This window comes from Canis lupus, chromosome 16 (assembly GCF_011100685.1).
Source record: "Canis lupus familiaris isolate Mischka breed German Shepherd chromosome 16, alternate assembly UU_Cfam_GSD_1.0, whole genome shotgun sequence".
Lineage (NCBI taxonomy): Eukaryota > Metazoa > Chordata > Mammalia > Carnivora > Canidae > Canis > Canis lupus.
Window position 1 is genome coordinate 20,723,812 of NC_049237.1, and position 22,979 is coordinate 20,746,790.

General features: G+C 55.9%; 1 protein-coding gene across 2 annotated transcripts in view; it reads right to left on the reverse strand.

Moving 5' to 3' along the window:
* The window catches only part of PTPRN2 (protein tyrosine phosphatase receptor type N2), a 727,688-nt gene that overhangs the window by 84,697 nt on the left and 620,012 nt on the right, over positions 1 to 22,979 (reverse strand). For both annotated transcript variants that reach the window (XM_038559842.1, XM_038559843.1), the window contains exon 14: positions 3,857 to 4,051. In XM_038559842.1, coding sequence (XP_038415770.1) covers positions 3,857 to 4,051 — 195 coding nt within the window. The remainder of the gene's footprint in view (positions 1 to 3,856; positions 4,052 to 22,979) is intronic.

The window sequence follows — 22,979 nt, forward strand, 5'->3', positions numbered from 1 at the left end:
CGCCAGGCCTTTCGTCTTTCTTCCTGGGGTTGGGACAGTCATTTGCATGTACCACTCAGTCCCGTGGTCTCCATCTGTGAAACGGGGTGCACGACGGCTCCCACTGCATGGCTTCCGGATGGCGGCTGTCCCCTAAACGGTCAGGATGCTCATTCCTGCTGCATTGTGTCCAAGGATGCAGGGAAGGCAAGGGTGCTATGAGGTGAAATCCATACCTCCCACAGGGACCAAGATGCTCTCCAGCACCCACGTCCTGGGTTAGGTCATCTATCTTTACACCATAACTAACGGAGCCAGCAGCAAGCCAGCTTTTGCTCAATGTTCCCGCTCCCCGCACTCAGGAGAGAAGTGGAGAAGAGTGTGGTGGATGGGCGGCCGAGCCCTGTGGCTCCTCTGTGTCCACTCACTCTCATGCCACTTCTCCACAGGCTCCCGGCCATCAGCAACTCTCAGCAACTCGCAGGACGCTGACCTGATCTCAGCATCTACAGGGCCGCCACGCTCAACTTCTGAGGACAAGTGTGATGTGGAAACAGACCTCTTTAAAAATTAAACTCAGGGTGTCTGGGGGGCTCAGTGGTTGAGCATCTGCCTTCAGCTCAGGGTGTGATCCCGGGGTCCTTGGATTGAGTCCCACATCAGGCTCCCTGCATGGAGCCTGCTTTTCCCTCTGCCTGTGTCTCTGCCTCTCTCTCTGGGTTTCTTATGAATAAATAAATAAAATCTTTAAAAAAACAAAAATACTAACCTCAAAGATGATCCTTTACCAGCAGCTCTGCCCTCAGACACTCAAGGTATGAGGATGTTTGTAATGCTTCACAAGGTAGGCTGCATGGGGTTGCGTGTTTCAGACTTTGCCCTTGGCCCTGATTACACGCTACCGTGCTCCCTTGCAAACGTTCCTTCAGGCACCAGCCAGGCTACTGACACAGGTGCTTCCCCCCAGGGCCTGGCTCCCAGGGGTCCCAACCCTCCTGCAAACACTCCCCACCTGGTCCCACGCTCTGCAGGCTCCAGGAGCAGGTGGGCCCACATCCACTGCCCCCTCCATCCCTGGGCTGAAGGTGGGGGTGTCCGTGAGCCTTTCGGTGCCCCCGCAGGGCAGCTCTGATGCCCCTGGGAGCAGCCATGACCCTCCCCACGTTCTCACCCCATGGCTGCCAGAGAATTCCCTCTAATTCCCTGCCCCCGCCTTTCCTCTCAACCCTGACCCTGTGGTGTCTCTGGGCCTCGGTCAGCATGTACTCCCCTGACTTACCTCTGGGTGGACCATCCACCTACCCTGGACCCCTTGAGCAGGGGTACTAATCCTTCCCCCCTCAGCCTCTTCCCCAAGAAGGCTACCCAGGCCTAGCAGGCTAGTATCACCAGTGCTGTCACTGTGGAGTAGTGGGTGACCTGCAACCCCTGACCCCTGCTGACCCGTCAGCCCTTGATCTCCCTTCTTCCATGCAAAGCCTCAGTGCCTGCTTCCTCTCTCTGGTCACTTGCTGGCTGCAACGTTTATTTCTAGAATTCCATTCCTGTGGCTTCCAGGCAGGAAACCCTGGATTCTACAGCAGAGTAACCAGACCAAGAGGGGGCTGGGGACTGGGAGGTGGGGGCTCCTTCCCCAGGTGACCCTCACCCTGGGTCAACCTGCTTCCCAGGTCAGCCCTGCCCCCAGATAAGCCCCACCTCTGGGTCAATCCTGCCTCCAGGTCACCTCCACCCCCAAGTCAGCCCTACACCCCCCCATCAGCCCCGCCCCTGGGTCACCTCTACCCCCAGGTCAGCCTTGCTTCTAGGTCAGCCCCACCCCAGGTCTGCTGCCCCTGACAGTGCTCTAGCGTGTCGGGTCCATTTTGCCTTTCTAACCTCGCACTTGTTCCTTCCAACACGCTCTCCATCCTTTGCTAACGGAAACGTTGCACTGTTGCGCACTGGCCACAGGTTTTGGTGAGGAGTGTGTTTTCCAGATAACTTGGCCATCTCCTCTCCACCTTATGGGGTGCTCCTGCTGCCACCCTGCCCTGGACTCCATCACGTCTGTAAGTTGAGGTGTCACAGGTGCATGACGTCCATGGTGCAGCTGCATATCTGGAGCAGCTGGTCCCTAGGATTCACCTGGACCTCGTGTATTTTATCTGATGGTCTTTGAATCCTTCGCATGTAGTTTGGGGAGATCATCATGTTGCTGTCTGATAAACATGAACGTTCCCTCACGGAGAGTTGGGCTGACTGATCACCGAAGAATTATCTCCCTTGTAGCCTTAATGAGGTAGAAGGTCAGGCATTGGCGCATCCCTGGGGTTCTGACACACGCAGGTTTGCAGCGGGTGCCTTGGAGGACACGGCCAGGCAACATGGAATGGGCCCTGGGCCGGCCACACTGTGCCTGTGGCCTTCCCCGCGGGGACCCCGGGCCCGGGGCTCCCCACGAGGGGAGGTGCTTGGGGTGGTCAGCACAGGGTGGCCAGAGTGCCTGACGCCGCCCATCATGCTGGGTCAGAAGACAGAATGTCAGGACGGGTGCACAGGCAGGAAGTACCTAGAGGCCCCCCAACGCATGTCACTGTGCAGACCGTGCTCCCACTGCGGGTCAGGATGTGAGACGCAAGGCTGGGGTGGCAAACCGCCAAGTGGCCGCCCCGAGACCTGCCCCCCAGGAGCCAGGAGGACACAGTGAGAACGGGGCAGCTATGCACAGGGAAGGGGCCTCCCCAGACTCCCACGCTGTGGTCCCTTGATCTTGGGCTTCAGCCTACAGGGCTCGAGGACACAGGGCTCTGTGTGCGGGTTCCCCTGATGGCGGCCTCAGGAGTGGGGAGACCACGCTCTGCCTATCACCCCAGGAAGCCTGTCTCCAGGAGGACAGTCATGGCTAATAGCTTGGGGCTGTGCTTTACAAGCACCAACAGGAAGATGCGTGTGGCCCAAGGACCCAGGAGCCTTCAGGAGACAGCCAGTGAGATGGACACCTCTTAGCATAACTCAAACAGCAACTGTGTAGCACGGCTATGCACCACCTCTCCACACGTGGCCCTCTGAAGTCAACGCGCAGTTTGGGGAAAGATAGGATAGGGAGCCGGACAGGCGGGGGGGGGGTGTCTACACCAGGGCGTCTGGAGGGCATGTCTACACCAGATCCCCCAGGGGGGCATGTCCACACCAGGAGCTGGGGGGGGAGGCATGTCTACACCAGATCCTCCAGGGGGTGTGTCCACACCAGGAGCTGGGGGGGTTGGCGTGTCTACACCAGGGCCTCCATGGGGGATGCATCTACACCAGAGCCTCCAGGGGGGGCATGTCTACACCAGGGCCTGGGGGAGGGTGGCCTGTCTACACCAGGGCCTCCAGGGGGTGTCTTGCAAACCAGCAAGGCTCTGAGCCCCTACCTCTGTCCCCCTCACTGTTAAGTAGAATCAGTGACACCCCCCTGCCTCCCCGACCACACCTGGTGATCTGCCTTGGAGGGGAAGACACCATGATTGTGTCCTGATGGATCAGAGGTTGAGCGACAGCAGCACACACAGCAGGCGCTCTCTGATGCAAATTCCACACTGAAAACAAAATGACCAGGGCAGAATCCCATGCATGATTAGGTGTGTTCGGGTGCACGTGCTCACCCTCCCCTGAGCCCAGAGGACCAAGCCTGAGGCGCTCTGACACTGGGTTTCATCTCGCCGGCAGCTGCCTGACCAGTCGGGTTCGGTGGCCAGCACGTTGTCACCATGGCTTCTGACACGGCCTGGGTGTGTGGTGGGAATCAGGGGACGTGTGTTGGCAGGAGCCCCCTCCCCGCATGCCCACCCTCACTCCCCCTCCTGCAGGCGTGTGCCCTGCGGTTCCTGGTGGAGAGGACCGCAGCCCTTACCAGGACCATGTGGCCGGTGGAGATGTCCATGTGGGGCTGCACGGGCTCCTCAGACCAGGACGATGTGCTGCTCCTGGCAGAGGGGCTGGCCATCGGCCCATCACTGAACTGGGACGACACGCTGTTGATGCGCGACGTGTGCGGGGCCTCTGGGCGTTCGGATGGGCGCATGGCCATGCGCTGCCGGCACAGCTCCTGGGAGACGGGGAAGGCAGGTCAGTGCTGCTCCTGTGGCTACTACGTGCCCCCAGCCCTGCCCCACCCAAACGCTATGGGCCACATGGCTCTTTTGCGGCCATGCCCCCCCCCCACAGATATCACACACATACATGCACAGGTGTACATACACACAGATACACACATGTGTGCATGCACACACAATAGTAGACACACACAGATACACAGATATCACACACGGATACACACACATGCATGTGTACACACAATAGTAGACATGGATGTATGATACACACAGATATCTCACACATGGATATACACACACAGAGATGCACACATGTATATGCACATCATATACACAAATACACATGGATTTATACACACAGATACACACATGTATGTCCACATACAAAGATGTCACACACATGAATGTACACCCCCAGCTGCACAGATACACGAATACCCATACACAGCATACACACACACACACACACACACACAGTGCACACACATAGACAGTGAAAAGGGCGCTGGACCCACCGGGGTGGGGATGCTACACTATCCTCGGAATGAGGCAACGTATGTGCAGATGGGGCCGTCTTTCCTTCCGTGTTAGGATCGTGGTCGTGGAGGGACAGATGGGGTTTATAGGGTGCTCTGAAGTTGCTGCTGTGCTCGGGTGTTCAGGAGCAACCCTGCAACCTCTCTTTGGTTCTTCCCTTTTTTCCCCAACGACACCCGAACTGATGAGGGCCCATATGAAAACGAGCAGAGAATGTCATGTATGGACAACAAAGCATGTGCTTCAGTGGAAAGGATTGGTTCTCTGACAATATCCCAAAGACAAAGTGTCCAGGTTTAAAGGAAAACCCCAGCATGTCGGGTGAACGAAGCTACTGTCGGGTCACTGTGGGGTCGGGCCGTCCCCACGCAAGGTGGCGTGTGAACCCGGCACTGGCGGGTGGCGGCGCTCAGACACAAGGGACCCAGTGGAGCTGCACACCAGCTGCCGCTGTCACCTAGGGTGGGTTGGCCGGGACCCCCCCATCTCACTAGCAAGACACCCTGGACATGCTCCTGCGTCATGATCTGATGAATTCCATCCTCCTGCCCCCTGAATCCACCGTGGGAACCTGAGCCACCAAAATAAAATGATAGCAAGAAAAACTTTGTAAGAGAAGCTGAGCCCAAGGGACGAATCAGAAATGCATTCCTGGGAAGAATCCTCTTCTTCCCAGCTTCCCATGCTGGGGAGCTGCATGGCTCCCGTGTCTGTGTCCTCTCCCGGGGGGGGGTGCCCAGGGTCACCTGTGCCACCAGTTCAGGTGCCCCAGGGCAGGGTAAGGCCCGCGGAACCCTTCACGCAGCTGCCCTTTCCTCTGGCGTTGAAGACCCTCCTGAGGCGGCTGCCACCTTGGAGGAAAAACCCCGTTCAGCGCAGCTCCCTGGAGCCAGATGGTGCACACAGCCCAGCACAGGTGCTCTCCGGGGACCCTCCTCCTGGCAGAGCAGCAGGTCTTGAGGAGCAGGGCTGTGGGCATTCAGAGGGCCGGGGGACTTCACATGATGGGTCACGGAAGGGCAGGAGGAGGACACCGGGCTGCACGTCTGCGGGTGCCCCCTTCATCCTTGTGCTTGCTGGCTCACACGTGGTTTTCAGACAATGAGGTTGTTTAACACTCCCGCCTCCAACACAATGGGGGTTCCAACAGGTGGGTGGCTCTGGTCACCACTTCTCTCTATGGACGCACGCAGGATCCTACTGGATTTTGTTAGAAAGCACCCGAAATGCAATGTCTGCACTCACTACTGTGGTTTATTTAACACTGTTCACCTGCAAGAGTCAGCAGTGAGTCCAATGGAAGCAGAAGGACACCTGCAGCACAGCCAGAAGTGCTCAGAACATGTCCTCCAGGAAGGAGCACCTCTGGCGGAGGAAGGTTCCCGATGGATGGCTGGGGTTTATTTACAGCAGCTGGGGTCACACCAGCTACGTGCCCGCCCCACACCTGTGGAGGGAAAGAGGAGGACGACCACAAACCCTGGGAGGAGGATGTGCAGGGTGGGCCCCCACGCACAGCCCCGAGCCTGCCTGTTTCCACTTTGAAGATGCAGGTACCAGTCTCGTCCCCGAAGACGTGCGTGCTGCGCTGCCATGGGGAAAGTCCTCAGTCGATCATCAGAACAGTGCGGGTTCGCACAACAAAAATGAGAACAGCTCTCAGCCCACACGAACATGCAAGCGCTCAGTGAGTTTGATGTGTCTGTCGAGGGAGCACAGCATTGTGGGGTTGGGGAGGCATCTGGTCGTGTGCTCAGACCTCCTCGTGGGACAGGGGATGTGGCGGCTGACTGTGGACGCTCTGCGGGGCCCTGCAGGGCTGGGACCTGGGGCCCGGCGCTCTGATGCCTACTCAGTGCTTGTATGTCTTTCTTTAAACAAACAAAATGCTTAAAAACAGAGGAAGCTCCAAGAAGAAACGGTCCCCAGCCCATATCCAACAGCGTGCACGCCTGAGAGTGTGGCGGTGGCCCTAGCGTGGCTGGGCGGGGGTGGGGGGTGCCATTTGCGGGGGCACCTCACCCGCAGAGCTGGAGCGTTCCTGGGCCAAGGAAGCCCACTGCCTCCATGCAGAGGCTGGGCCTCATCCCCACATCCTTTACATTGTACATCAGGTCACAGCTGGGGCCACCTGCTCAGGTGGACCTGGATTTTGGACTGACTGTGCATCCTGAACTTAGAGCTGCCAACACGAGGAGTGTCCTGACACAAGGGTTCAGTTGGAAATGGGTTCCAGGGTTTGAAGCCAGTCTGCCTGTGCAGCCCCTGCAGCCCTGCTCTGTGGGCAGCCACCCACAGTATGCTCCTGGGCTTCCCAAGGACGGGGAGGGGGCACATGCTGGGGGAGGGTCTGTGCCTTCGGGCATGTGTGGCAGGGCCCTGAATGCAGTCTCAGGGGGAGGCTCCGCCTAGAAACCAGGGTTCCAGAGACCTGAGCTGATTCTTCTCCTTGGATTCCGGGAAATCATCCACCTGCTGATAGCACCTGAGTGACAGCCTGACCATGGTTCTGGCTTTGGGACCTGAGGGCTGTGTGACCTAGGGCAAGCCACCTGGCCTCTCTGAGTCCTGGTTTCCTCATCTGAGGGCTCAGGTGCTCAGAACTTGCACAGCCCGTGAACAGCAAGCACTAATCACTCAGCTCCAGCGACGCATGCACTGTCCCTAGGTGCCAGGAAGACCCGTCTAGGAGGACCAGCCGAGTCCAAGCTCCCTGGCTCCTGGACCTGTGCACAGCACCAATAACATGGACACTGTCTGCTGGGTCTTTCGGGGGACAGGAGCCGGCAGGTGGGGGCCTCCAGGATGGGGCGCCGTGGATCTGCCAGGTGTGCTGAGATGCCGGGGGGCGCCGGAGAGGCTAAAGCATCCTGGCGGCCAGAGCACAGGGGAGAGGGCCCCACCTGGAGCTCTGTGTTCTGCAGAGACCGCGCTTCAGGTCTTTGCTGGGCCTGCGGGTGGTGGCCCCCGCTGCAGTCAGCTCTCTCGGGAGCAGGAGGTGAACAGCGGGGTGAACGGTCCATCTGGTCAGAAATGCAGTCGGAGGCGTGGTTATCTGTGCCGTGGAGGCTCCGAGGGATGCTGCTGTTCACGTCAGCCCCCTCCCCCATACTCCTCAGTACCCCCAGGCTTTGCTCGTGTCCAAAGAGAACTCCACCTGCCCTTTGCACCTGCCTGCAACCCGCCGTGGCTGAGGCACCACTTCTCATGCCCAAGGTTCATCCGTGACCAGCCCCTCCTCTCAGGGGTTGCTCCGCCCTTTTTGTGGTCTGGGGTCTGCTCTCTGCCCTGAGGAGGCCACTCCTGTGACCTTGGGCAAACCGTGTCCTTCCCCCACCTCATCTTCCTAACCTAGGACTGGGGAAAGAATGGGAGGCTGGTCCCTCGTTACAGGGTTGCTGCAGCAGGTGTGAGCACGAGACAAGGTGGGGGTGCCGGCAACTCCGTGGCTGTGGGGGGCCAGCCCCAGCCCCTGGGGTCTCCCTCCAGGCCGACACAACAACGCCATGCCCATCCATCCAACCAGGGGAGGACACCTGCCAGGCCTGCTGCCTCGGGGAGGGGGCGAGTGCACGTCTTCACAGGAGGAGACGGCACCCTCCTCCCCTGCTGCGCTCTCTGAGGGAATCACCATGTGTCCTCTAATTAGTGCTTGAGGCTGATTATGGTTTGTAAAAGAATAACAGAAATTCTGCATTCTAACCAGTCTCTGCACTGCTTTAAAATTAAAATGTCCTAAGGACAATGGAACTTCTTTTTAAAAGACAAGATACAGACTATGAGCTGACTTAGTCGTGGTCTGGCCAGGGTCAGGCTCAGGGTCAGTCTCAGGCTCAGGGTCAGTGTCAGGGTCAGGCTCAGGCTCAGGGTCCTGTGCTATGCAGATATGAGCCTCTTAGCAGAGCCGTCTGGCTTCCCCAGCCTCCCCTTTGACCAGAAAGTTCTGCTGGCCTCTGGACAATACCACACTCTTCATGTAAAAGTCTCATTTATACCTAAAAAAGGCGATTGCAGTCACACAGAAACACCTGGGGATGTGATCCTTTGGACCCCATAGGCAGTGACCCAGCAATGGTTTAGGCATAAACACTGATTTAAACTGTACTTGAAGTCCGCAGCACTGTTCCCACTCCCTGTACTGCTTCCCTGCATTTACTGCCTTGTATTCACCATCAGCTTGCGGGGGGGCCCATGCGGGACAGAGCAGAAACTCACGCAGCCGCTGACAAACACTGCATTCCCAGCGAACACTCTGTAAGGAACGATCTGGTGAGTGTAGAGCATAGGGCTGGGGCCATCTACAGGGAGCGTTTCATTTGTGCAAAGGAGGACGGGCAATGTTCCATAAACAATGCAAGTGCGCCCCGGAAGGAACCTGGGGACCCACCCAATGCTGCTCTGAAATCTGTATCATTCAGAATCCTGGCAGGAACGCAGGTTCCTGGGGCCGGGTTACGCATGCCATGAACCGAGGGTGGGAGCAACGAGGGCCTGGACCCAGCACAGTCTCAACTCCCTTCACCCTGGAGCCCAGCACTGCCTCTGGGACCCCAGCACGTGCTGTGTGGGTCACACCTTGTCCTCTGCATGGCACAGATTTTCCCCAAACGTACCTTCACTTGGCTGGAAAAGGATGTTCATGCAGGGCCTTCCAGCCCCTCACTAAAAAATAAACAATGTTTAAGGTCCAGACCAAGTCCATTCTCATGTTTCAATGATGCTCGGGGTAGCACCACATTAATGAAATTGGGCCTGAGCATTCCGCTTGACCACCTCGTTTATGAGACAATTACCATCTTCACGTAGTAATTCATGGGATTCAACAACCAAGAGGCAGTTAATCACAAAGGAGGAAGAAAGGCAGGTCTCATCACATGGATCTTCAGGTCACAAACCCACATGTGGGGTCGACCCACAAGTCACGTAATCCCCTTCAAATGGCTCTGTCGTTGGGCCGCCCCAAGCACCCAAGATCCAGACCTACTCCAGGCTGCGTCCTATACGCACCTGGGGTGCGTCCCTCTGGCCCTGAGAGTGCTCAGTGAGGGTCCTGAGTCACTCCCCCCGGGGGCTTCACCAAAGCGGGTTTCTGTTGTCATCCGACACAGAAGGAAACGCCACTGCACACGTGAATTAGAGATTCCAGATAGCAAAGGGGAAGTCACTGGTTTTTGGAGTGTGCAGCTCTGTGCCTTCGGGACGTCTGCCTCTGGAGATGGGTGTCAGGTCTTCCTGGAGAGATCGACCATCTCCGCATCTCTGCTCTGTCCCTTCTTAGTTATCTACCCACCCACCCCAGGTGTGAAGAAGGTTCTTGAGGAAAACAGATGCAAATCATTTCATGTTTCTGTGGAGAAGGGTGCACGCACAATAATGAGAAGATGACATGGTTCTGCAGGTGACCTCCCCAGGGCAGCCGTACATGGTTAACAAGCACGTGTCCTAGACTACTCCCATCTTGGGGAAAATCCATGGCAGAGAACACAGGTCCGACACAGACCCCAGTCCACATGAACCCCCCATTTGCCGCAGCGACCAGGGGCCAATGGCCAGGACCGCACACCCAGAGCTGTGCAGTCTGGACTGCCCTGTCTCCAGCTGCGTGACTTGGATGAGGTGCTCGGCTCTGTGTCTCCATTTCACGAACTGCAAGGTGGGGTAATGGAAGAGTCATGCAGAGCTGGCGGGCAGATCCTCGGGGCGGGTGTGGATGCGGCCCTGAGCACTGCACCCCCTCACCACCGGGAGCAGAGTGGGTCAGGACACCAGGCCAGGCCCCACTGCCCGGATGCCACCCCTGCCGGGTCACGGCCCCACGGGCCAGGTGGAACCCAGCATGACCACTGACCACCGTCTTCAACAAGGGGACTCCCTCTCTACCCTTTCTGTAGAAACCAGAGTAACAGGATTTCTAAAACGGAAGGGTCAATCACCAATTAGACATGAGAAGCTTGTGCCGAGCTGTTTAAAGTGGCCAAAAGTTTCCTTATGTGTCAGGAGCGGCGAGAACACTCGTGCCTGTGCCCGGGTGACCACAGACTCTCTGAGGAAACTCAAAACCTCAGCCTTTGTGCAGTACAGGGCTGCCTCCTGCATGTCTGGAGCCGGCGCACTCTTGGGCCCGGGGCAGGACCCCTCTGGGCAGGGTCAGCGTGGGGTCTGCTGGGGCCCAGACAGCCCCACATTTTCAGGGAACAGGCTAAGGAGACGGGCCTGCAGGCCACGTTTCAACCCCATGGCTGCCACCTCCTGTAAAGCCCTCGAAGCCCAGGCCCTGGGGTATCTCTGCAAGAGCCTCAAAGTATTTTCTACTTCTTTGTAACACAATTTGCAAAAAATAAGTTGAATAGGATTCTGGGGGCAGAAATCCATCCACACACATAATAATGCAAATGTCTCACTTCTCAAATCTTTATCTGATGGGGGAAAATTGCAGAGAGTGGGAATCGCTCCAAGAGAAAAGACCTGTCATTCCCAAATTCTGCCAAAAGAAAGACCAAGACGACAAAGGCTTAAGAAAAACCGCTTTGTACCTTTCAAGGAACAATCGGAACAAAGCCGCGCGCTGCCTAAGTGTGTACACAAAGGGTGGCTGGAGTTTTAGGGTTATTTGGAGAGCATAATTTGTGGTAACAGAGCAGAACTGAGGAGTGCTGCACAAAGCCGCCAGAGCAGGAGGGGTGGCTCATTAGGGTGTGCCGGGGAGGGGGAAGGCCAATTACTTTCCAGGCTGCATAAAACACTGAGCGAGCACTCTGAAAAGGAACCAGCCCTCTCCGGGGAGGGACCCTGTCTCCAGCTCAGAGGGCACTGCAGCCTCCCACAAATACAGCACCGACAATGGCACACAAAGCACCCACAGGGAGGCCTCATGGGGGGCAGGGGTCCGCATGCTGTGGTGAGGCGTGGGGGCTACAGAGCACACAGCATGGGGAGGTCTCTATCCAGACCCTCTGATTCTGGAGCAAACACACAGGTTCCCGGGAGGCACCGTGCACGCAGGATGGTCTGGACCTGTGGAGGCTCTGCTGGGGGTGGGGGTGGGGAGGCAGGCAGTTTTGCTTTTCTTTTTTATTTTGCTCATTTTTCCCCCCTTAAATAAAGCATGTGCGACTTCTGTAGTAAAGAACACCAGAACAAGGTGCATTTAGAATCCATAAAATTCTTCATTCCATATGAAGAAGACTAAGTGAAATGGTTAGAAACTACGTGTAGGTTAAAGTGCAGGAGGAGACATCCCAGGTTGTCAAAGTGGCGATAAGGTTGCGTTAGAAAACCAGGCACATCGGGGAAATGTCCCGTGTGATCACCTGTGTCTGTCCATGGCGGTTTCAGGTTTCATTGGTGGGTTGTTACCTCTCCGTGGATACGGATATGGCCTAGGAGGGACTGCTGCGCTCTGGGCCATGGGGCGATGGCGCTGACACTGGGACTTCCCAGATGGTTTACAAGAGCTGCTCGACACCCCCCCCCCCCCCCCCCCCCCCCCCCCCCCCCCCCGCCTGCCCCGTAAATCGCATACATCATTGGTGCTGCGGAGGAGGAGGAGGAACGTGAGCGCCAAGCCCAGTGCAGGCTGGAGAGGCTCTCTCAGCATCCCCTGCACACGGGGTGGGGGGCTCTGGGGGGCACACAGGGCACACACGGCCACAGCCATTCCTGGGTGACAAACAGAGCCCTCCTGCCCCCTCCCTCGGAAGTCGGAGCCGTAGCAGAAACCCAGGGAGGCCCACCTCTCATCTGGCCACAGCCACAACTGTTCCTGGGATGGGGGCGCTCAGTTGGTTCACAGCTCACCCATGGGACCTGGCTTTGGGTGCATGGCCACCGCTGCTCATCCTGGAACATCCTGGAACGCCACCTCCCCACCCCCGGGGGGCTTCTCAGTGGTGTTGACGAGGGAGTCTGGCCCAAGACCCCCAGGAGGGATGCTCCTCCAGGGCCCCAGGCAGGACGGGCGCTCACTCCGCCCGCCCCACCACCGACACCCTCCTAATGCTCGGGCCGCAGACGGCGCTCCTCTGGTCCAATGTGCAGCTGCATTATTTTAAGTGCTGGGTTCCACAACATTCATAAACTAACCCAAACAGCTCCGCGATAAACGTTGTTTGCCAAGGAATAGGGAGTAATTTTATCCCATTTTGCAAGACGTCTTCTCAAAATAAAAAAGGCACATTTTAAGTTGGAGAAGTGAAAATACTTTTCAACACTCTTGTGAATTTAGAAGGGTCTTTGAGCCATCCAATGTCAGAAGGAAAAAAAAAACGCTTTTTTCCACTCTCTGCCCCCGGCCCTGGCGCCATGGCTTCGTGTCCCTCCTCCCTCCACTCCTCCCTCTTTCCTCCCTCCACTCCTTGCCCCCATGCAGCCAGACCCCCCAGGGTGGCCCTAGGTAACAGCCATCACGCGTCATTCTCCAGCTACCAGGACAAGAACTACACCTCACCTCCCAAACTTGAGAATGGAAGTCATTTTCCGGTGTTTTCCATCTCCTTCGGTGTCAAGCACAGGGGGGAGGCTGCAGTAGATGCCTGCTTGTGGGGTGCACCGTTGGTGTGCTGCCCTGGACAGAAGGGCCACCTGGGAGCTGGCATCATGTCCAGCTGCAGAGAGGGGAAGGCGGTATCCTACCCCCGGGTACCGACTACCACTGGCAGGCAGCAGCTCAAGAGCTTTAGCAAGTTCGGAAGGTTCCTACAGTCTTTTGACCCTGGCAGGTGGCACACAGCCCACAGAAGAGGCCCCAAAGGCAACTGGCGAGTGCGCGCCACTCTGTCCACCCACATGTGGTGGCCTGAACCCCACGGGGCTGCCAAACCCACTCTTCTTGGAGGCCGCCTCTCCTTTAAGAGCAGAGGCATGCTCATTTCTCTCAGCTCTGCTCTTGATAAGCATCAGGCTCAAGTCAGAGGAAGGAAGCCATTGTTTCCATAAAACGTCTTTCTCCACCAGCACATAGGGACTGAGGGCTTCTGCCCCGACCGCTTGCGCTGTCACCCGGAGCTGGACAGGACCTGGAGATGGGCAGTTCCCGCCGGACGAGCAGCCCTCACAGCCCCGCACAGCCCCACCTGGCCACAGGTGTGTGGCAGGGCTGACCACAGACACGAAGCCCAGGCCTGGAGGCCGCTGCAGCCTGCCACCCTCCTACCATTAAGTTATCATCTTGTCCAGGAGTCTGCGATGCCTTCAGAGTTCACAGATCCAGTGCCACCTCCGTGAGCAGGGCCAGTCTTGGGTGGCCCACACGCACATCCCAATTTGGACCAGTTAGAGTAGCCAAGTCCATCCGTCACCAATAAACCCTGAGAGCCTCCTGGCCTGGCCAGGCAGAGTGGGCTGCGAGCTGTTTTCTATAAGAAACGTCTGCCACTGTCCTTTCTTCTTGCTGAAAGGTAATGATGAATCATCATCCCTTGTTGTCATCGCCACCATCATGCTGGGCAACACCTGCAGGACTTGACCCCGGTGCTCCCCTGTGAGGGGCGCCCCCCCAGATGCTGCACATCACCAGGGACGGCTCACGGAGCCTCCAGCACACCCCGAACTGGCCCCGCTCACAACTGAGGCTTAGTGCAACATATGGATTAGCTTTTATTGAGCACCAGAAGGTCCCCTGCAGGGCGCTGTGCATTCATCACACAGATCTGGCATTTCAGGGAAACCAGGGTGTCCTCACATTCGCAGAGCATGTGATGGGGAGGGACAGGACCAGGCCTGCCGGCCGCCGTGCAGAAAGAAGCCCAGATGCAACCACCAGTGACGGAGAAGTGACCACAGACTCGTGGGGCAAGGTCAGGGGAAACAAAGGGTCCTGGTGCTGAGAACTGGGCAGGATGACCCAGGGCCAGGAGAGAAGGCTCGGTGAGGGTGTGGGGTCTGGGCAGGCTGACAGATGGGAGTGATCTGGAAGGATAAAGACGAGTGGGAGGGCTTTCAGTGTGAGGGGCATAGTCCGCACAAAGGTTCAGACACAGAAAAGCACAGGGGATATTCCAGGGGCTGTGAGGAGCTGGCCAGGGACACAAAAGGTATTCACATGCATGCATTCTGCAGCGTTGCCTAATTAAGCCAAAGGGCAGGGTCTGGGGGCAGGGCCTGGGGGCGGGGCAAGCCCCCAGCAGCTGCCTCTCTGCTTAGGGGCTGCACATGTCCAGGGCCCAATTACTCCATGTGACACTACTCTGAATGGCGACCTGCCTGCACGAGGCCGAAGAGGGTCCTGAGGAGGCCTGAGCTGGGTGGCTTCAGGTGACCCCCACCAGCCCCTTCCCACCTCAGCTTCATCTCTGCCTCCTCCGGCATGATGCGGAGGAAGGGCGCTGGCCTCAGAGGGCTCATGAGGATCCGAGACAGGTCCAGGATGGGGACAGGTGCTGCCCTTCCAAGGAGGTTGGGGCTTCCAGTGGCCGTCGCATGAGTCCAGCCAGGGTGCCGGCCTGTGATTCAGGGCGAGGGCTGAGCAGAGCCAGCACCAGGGTTGGTGGAGAAGAGGCACCGGGAGGCTCCAGGGCACCAGGCTCATGGGGGCAGCTGTGTCCCCCGGAGATGCACAGACTCACGATACACCAGGACCACAGAGCAATGGCTCAAAGGGCCAACAGGACGGTCTGAAGTTTGGTCCTGGTTTCCCCTCAGGTTTCAAAGTTTGGGGCCACTGAGCTCAGGATTTTCACTGTCCTTGACTGTGGTGGAGGACAGCAACACTGGGGAGGGGGAGACCATCCCAAGACATGCCAGCTGGGTGGGGCATCCCTTCCCACCCATTACTTGGTTTTGCAAACAAGTCCATACTGTACTTCCCCCCTCTTGGTTTCTGTGCTGGTTTATGAAAGGTGCAATTCTAGGCATACCCCCTTTTGGGTTATCCTTCTGCTCCATTGTCTTCACAGAAAACCAAAGTGACACGATGCTTACTTACAGAACAAATCCCGACTTCTGATGTTAATTCAAGAACCTTAGTCCTCTGGCTGCTCATGGGTGCTGACTTCCTGCACAGTTAGCAACCCCAGCATTTACCACCCAAACTCCGCCAGCCATCAAGTCCATCCAAGCCCAACGCCGTCTCATGTTCGTATTCTCCAAACACCATATGGAATCACGCATTTTAAAACATTTGGCCTTCTTTGCTAATCGCAGCGTCTCTGAGTCTGCTTTCCCCTGTTTCCCAAATAATCATACACACAGACACACACAAACACACACCCAGACACATAATCGGGCTGCTTGCTTTATTCTTAAAGCTTAAATTTAAAAATCGTTCAATGTTCTTCAAGAAAGGTAAACACTGGCAGCACCTTGTTTGGATGTGTTGGAGTCTCGGGACTGGACAGCCCTGTGTTCTCAAGCAAGCACCACGTGTGTGCCAGGGCCCGAGGTCCTCCTCTGTTGGGGAAGGGGGTCCCCTCCAGTCAGCACGGCTTCAGGGAGGGAGGAAGGGGACACCTGCCTCGGCGGCCAGACCCACCGGATCAACCCAGCAGTCAGTGGGGTGGCAGGGGTCGCGGCCTCAGTGCCCTCACATCCTGGCTGTTTATTTTTCACCATCAAAAATCCCGACTGAATACTTTGCACAAGTCACCTTCCTACCTGGAGATCATTTGTGTGAACATCTTGTCCTGGTTAATAGACAAATGACCTACCAAGATTCCATTCTTAATTATCAGCAAGATTCCCAAAGCAGAGAGCCCCAGTGGAGACTGGAATATTCTGAGGAACAAAGTTTAAGAATGACTAATTAGGCGGAGAAGAGAAATCCAATTATGCAGCTTCTCCAATGTAAGAGGAAAAGCTGATACTGCTCGCTGCCTAAGACACGACTGGGATGCTGCCCAGACCACATCACCGCCTGAGTGCCTCTCTCCCTCACCTCCTCTGAGAAGCCCTCCCAGGCCCCCCAGGCTCCCCTTCCATCCCATGCACAGGATTCACACAGGTATAAGCTGGTCCTATGTGTGAGCAAGGTCTTCGCCAACCTTCTTGTGGCAGAAAATGTGATTCTTTCATTAGAAGAAATGAGCGTTCTGGAGAGAGACCTATGGCGCCACTTCTGCGTTCGGCCATCCAGCCTTTCCCAGGCTTGGGCACTGTGTTCCTTGGGGGTGACCCACATGCCACCGACCCTGAATCTGCACGAGGGCAGGGTGGGAGGTAGGCAGTGGGGCACAGGGGGGCCGTGGAGGAGTGTGAGGTGAGGACGCATGCGCACCAGTGGGCCCTTGCCTCTGGGAGTCTGCGGGCTGACTGGATCCTTCCCTCATGACCTTGAATGTCCCTCCTTGACATATGGAGATGACAGTCATAGGCCCGAGTCTCCTGGGTGGGAGTGTAAACACATGGCCTGGGCCCTCTCAAGGGGCATTCCCGGGATGACAGGGATGGCATTCCCCCTCAGTGTCATCACGTGTGGTCTCAGTGTCATTCCTGTGGTCAGATGGCAGACTCCTTGCCTTGAAGAAGCCAGAGACTGAGCTGAGATGTGACTTTGACGTTCCCAAAGTCCCCAGGGCCACATACACCCAGAGAGAGGCAGAGGGCCCTTCCCCACCCATACTTGCAGGATGGCTTCCCCTCGTCCCTGCCACGGGAGGGGCCCAACTGGGCTTGCCTATATTTGCCAGGTCACGCACTGCACTGCGGACAATGCCACTGGGCTTGGGACACACTTCCTCGGCCCCCTGGGGGCTTGGGTCAGAGTGCAGGTCCTTGCACCAGCCTCCTGGCGCATGCATGCAGGGCCTGACGGCCGGACTCTACGCCAGGTGGACACTACGCCAGGTGGCCGAGCCCAGGCTGTCCCTGTGTCAGGCTGCAGGCCTGGGGGCATCATTCTCCCACAGGGAGGGCCTGACTATATGGAGCCATCCAGGCCCTGCCCCCTGCAGGGAAACCAGGCGACATAAGCCCCTCTGAAGGGGACGTGTGTGTGTGTGTGTGTGTGTGTGTGTGTGTGTGTGTGTTCGGGGCCTGGACTGGGTGGTGCAACCTGGTCCCTGCGGTTGCCCTTGAGAATGCCTTCTCCCCGCTCCTGCCATCTTCGCCTCAATCCCCATGAAGCCCATTTTGCATCTTTCACTTGACTCTGGCAGCTTCTCCTGCCAGCGCCCCTGTGATTCAGGGCCTTGCCCCTGACAATGTGAGGGCAACACATCCATCCCTGGGCACATGCCGCTGCCTGCACAAGGACGGCTCCCCTGCACAGGGTCCCTGCGCTGGCCCGGGGCGCGGGAGGTGGGCAGGGTGGATGGAAGTGACCTGGGCCAGGCTGCACCCCCATCCCCCTGTCGTCGGGGCTGCATCCGAGGGCTGGCCTTGCTGCTCGCTGGTCCTGGGAAGATGGGGGAGAAGCAGAATAACCCCTTTGCACCCTACCCTAGCCACCTTCACAGACGTCTGGATGTCCCTGAAGCACATGCTTCCTTTGCAGACTGTCTTCAGCTTTGGTGTAGATGATGTGCCCACCTCTCCGAATCGGGGCCGGGCACAGAGGACCAGGTAAGAAGTACACATCCAGAAGGGAGGTGTCCCTGCCAGGACCCTGGCGCTTAGGCTGAATCCCCAGCCGCCAGCAATGAGTCTGGGCACCACTAGCACCACAAGTAACTGCTCAGACCTTATATACATCCATACTCCTGTGACCTCCTGTGACCTCGGGCAGCCCCCGAAGATCCCACAGCTCCTCTCATTCCATTCTGCAGGTAGGTGCAGGCAGGAGATCCAGGAGGAAGGGCAGCATCAGAGGATAGGCATGCAGGTGGCTCCCCCACAGGGCTGGCGCAGTGCAGGGGAGCCGGCCTGGCCCCGGGAAGACAGACCTGGTCCCCCACAGGAGCTCACGGGCTGGGGGCCTTCCTGGGCCAGGACTTGCCCCGTCCACACTGATCCTGCCTCCAGGATGCCCACGAAGGATGTCCTCCATGCCCTACTGTCTTTGTGGAGACAGTGGCCACAGTGACAGGGATGGCATTCCCCCTCAGTGTCATCACTTGTGGTCTCAGTGTCATTCCTGTGGTCGGATGGCAGACTCCTTGCCTTGAAGAAGCCAGAGACTGAGCTGAGATGTGACTTTGACGTTCCCAAAGTCCCCGGGGCCACGTACACCCAGAGAGAGGCAGAGGGCCCATCAAGTCTGAGCCCAGGGACAGGTTCTGTGTGTGAGGGCCCCCCGGCCCATGACATAGTCTGGGCAGTGGGAAGAGCGCTGGCCTGGGGCCCAGAAGGTGTAAATCACCCTAATTCAGCTGCGCCACCCACCGGCGGGGGACTGGGACAAGTCACAGCTGATCTGACGCTTGCTGTCAGAGCACCTCCCTGGGTGCTGGCAGGCAACTGTGGGCACCAGCTGGGAACCCCAGGGTCTGACCCCAGGAGCCCCCTGAGCACATAGGGTGCCCTCGAAGGAGCTCCCACGGCCTCCGAGGGATGGAAGCAGCTCTGGCTTCCACAGAGACCAGCACTGGAGCAGGTTACCAGCGCCGACCTGGGCCCTCCCTCGGCAGCCCTGCCAGGACGCCCCTGGCCCCTCAGGACCCCTTACAGACAGCATGACCCACGCTTGGGGACGTGGCCCGACGCAGTGGAGGTGAAGCTGGTGTGCCCTCCCCGCCATCGCTTGCCTTCCTTAAAAGACAGTTATTCAAGCCACATCCAGATCCGCTAACCAGCCACCAACACGGCAACAGAACCCGGCAACACGGTGATGGAAGGAAGCCCTGAATCCAGGTCTTGGGATGCTGCGTACCAGCCATCCTAAGCTTTTGTCTTCCAAGCAGCTCACTGAGTGGTCTGTTATTTTCAATTAAGTCTGATCTAATTATTATCGTTTGATCAAGGGAGATGGCTTTGCTATATTAGGACAGAGACATATCTCAGTTTGGTGTTTAGATATGTTTTTGGCAATCTTTCCAGGCTTCCGCCTCCTCTAGACTTATTTCCAAATCTCTGGAGCTATTTCTGAGGAGACACGTTGGGCAGAGACTGGAGGATGGGCTCGCGCTTGCGGCTTTTGGAAACGGCATCTTTGAGAATTTCAGGTTTATGAGAAAGGCTGCACTAGAGATTCATGCCTTGCGGAATGGCACTCAGACTCAGAGTGCAAAGGAATCTAGAAGATTCCGTGGGGCTTGCTGGCCCTCACTTGAAACTGCACGCAGGCGCAAAATGCACAGGCATTCCTCTCTGCAGAGCAAGGGCCTGCTTGGTTCCCTGAGGCTGGCACGTGACTAGGGCCATGGCATGTGGCACCTTCAGGCAACAATACGGCTTTTACTTAATTTGCAGTGGAGCTCAGGCCTCTCTCTGGGATCACGGGGTGCACAGCACCCCAGGACAAGGCCTCCCCCCTCAGGAGCCTAGCTTCTCCTTGACCAGATGAGCCATTGACTCTGTGTCTGGAAAGCTTCTAGAGAATTCTCCCTACAGACCCACAGGTGCTAACAGCTTCCTGCAAAGGCAAAATGAGCCAGAATCCCAATTCTCAGGCTTGCTTGAGTTGGGATAAAAACGTTAAGTTCTTTAATGATACTTGAGGGTACTTTTCTGTTTTTGAAGCAGGATAGACTTTGCTTGATGGGAAGTTGAAAAAAAAAAAGAAAGAGAAAGAAAGAAAGAAAGAAAGAAAGAAAGAAAGAAAGAAAGAAAGAAAGAAAGAAAGAAAGAAAGAAAGAAAGTTATTTTGACCTGAAAATTTAAATGTAAAGCAAAGAAAGGCCATGCTTTCAGACTGAAATGGGCTATTTCAGGAGTTTGTGGTGGGGGTCAAGGAAACGTCAGCAGACTCCGCTTTCTACTGAAATTGGACAACACTTCTCTAACTAGTGATCGCGCTACTTACAAAAGATTCAACTGCCTTAAAAAAAGAAGGTCCCTTGATCCAATGTGCAGAGGAATAAGCCAGCTGGCAACATGCCCCCTCCTCTGTGAGGCACAGGCTCTCCCCTGGCCCTGGGCTGCGGAGTTAGGCTGGGGCCCCAGGGCACCTCAGCCCGGGCGGAGGAAGCACCCCAAGCAGCTGCCACCACGCACCTACTGCATAGCCAGTGGGGTGAGCCCCACAGCCAGTGTGCAGGCTGCCCTGCACCCAAACGCATGCTCTCCTCTGGGTCTGCTTCCAAGGGCCTCCCAGGGACAAGGAAGCCTGCTGGGTATTGTGAAGTGAACCATCAAAAGACGCTTGCTGGAACTTCCGCAGGGTTCTGTGCCCTCACTTGGGGACAGGCAGGGTGGGAGCATGGGGCTGCCCCAAGGTGATCAAAGCCTCAGAGAAACGGAGGCAACATTCAAAGAGACTCCAAGAGAGGAGGGGGATGTGTTCTAACCACCCCATCACTTCTTTCTGCAGTGTCACCCAACGGCCTTCCCCAGAATCAGGACTTCCCCACAAGGAGATGCCCATCCCATGCGGGACACAGCTCCACGCCTCCATCCACACCGACCCGAACCCCACCAGCTTCGAGCAGGTGCTGTAGACGTGCACACACGTATCTACATGACACTGATGTTATGTGCTAACATGCCAGTGTGTGTGTGTGGAGGGGGGGAATAAAAGTAAGAAAATTATCTTTTTAAATAATGAAGTACAGATTTAATCCAAGCATGTTATGTTTTATATATTTAGGAGAAAAAATAACATGAAGTAACACAACGGGGAAAAGTTGGCAGCCGTCGTTAAAAGAAATGTCCTTTCAAAATGTGCTTCCGTTTTTCTGAAAGTTAATACACCCAATTCTTTCAGGCTCAAGGAAATGAAACTTCAATAGATTATCTGATAAGACTGATCTCTGGGTAAGTGTCAAAGTGTAAGAGTCTATCAAGAAATACTTGATTTTCCAATAGGTAGAGTGACCAAAGTATCACACAAGTACACGTGTAAACTAAGCTTTGAGATGCTGACTCTGTCTATGAAATAGCTTCATGCTTAGGAAGAAGAGGAAGCATGTTTAAGCGTGTTTGCACTGGGACCTAATAATGCAAATGACTCACTGTTTCGAAACGATTTTAAGAGAAGCCCACTGATCATTCTGGAACACTCCACGGATGCCCTGTAACTCACCCAAAGCCACAAACCGTGAATTATGAGCACGTGGGGGCTCTGCATCGGCTGCCAGGAGCCTGGGAGGGTAAAATCTAGAAGGTGTGCATTATCAGGGATGGCAAGGACCAGGGCCTTCCAAAGGGTCTGCTGCACGGGGGCCTCCCCACCTGAGCTCCCTTGCAATGAGGCCACTGCTGGCTGTTCACCTGGGCACATACGGGCTCTCCTCCATGGCTCCCTGGGAAGAACTCCTGCTCCAGAGGCCACCAGCCCTGAGCTCCCCGCGTCTTCACTGCTGACCAGAGCCAGGCTCCTCATGTTCTGATAAGAACACTCAGTTCCTCTATTTAAAGGGTAAGTTGATAATCTGATGTAAGTAAAACTTACTGCTTTGCCACCCACAGCTCCTCACTCCCAGGCTTTTAACCTCTGTACACAATAACCTCTGTCTTAAACATGAGAGACTCCTAACTCTAGGAAACGAACAAGGGGTAGTGGCAGGGGAGGTAGGTGGGGGGATTGGGTGACTAGGCACTGATGGGGGCACTTGACGGGATGAGCACTGGGTGTTACAATATATGTTGGCAAATCAAACTCCAATAAAAAAATATACAAAAAAAAAACAACCTCTGTCTCTTGGAAAGTTTGAGTATGAAATAACGTATGATGTTAAATTGCTCAGTTTTCCTCATCACCCAGTGTCGGGAATTAACAGGAGGTTTATCCAAATCTCACTTGCATTATAGGATTAGCAGAGTGCAGAAAAGTTCAATGGTTGAAAAATGAAGAAAGCGTCAAAGCAACTTTTCTTGAGACTGTTTTTATGTTCTGCAATACTTTAAAAAACCCAGACGGTGGTAGCTCTAGAAAAGCCAGGGTTAGGATGGATGCATTCCTGAGTTAATACCTGCTCCCTTCATAAATGTAAGCACCCTCTATTTCTACTGACACTTTTGAGAGCCTTCATCCATGACTCAGCGAAATCTAGCGGTAAAAGTCCTGAAATCCCATCCCCATTTGCTGAGTCCTGCTCTGCGAGCCACAAACCCAAACAACTCAACAGCTCAAGCAGTAACATCTCCCCAGCAGAGAGTCCACTTTGGGTCAAACGTCTACAGTTAACCAGAGTTGTTCCCTAAAAGTATCTCATGGTGATTTGGAAACTACGCCCATCAGAAAATCTTTGTAATAATTTCATTTCCAAATTTTCCTAGATTGTATTTTTAAAGCAAAAGTTTTTTCTGTGCTTTCCCCCCTCTTTTTATTAATCTGGGTGGAAGAAAAGCACACATTTCATTTATTGTCTGGATTACAGATTCTTATTAAACAAACCAGAGCTCATTATAAAATCA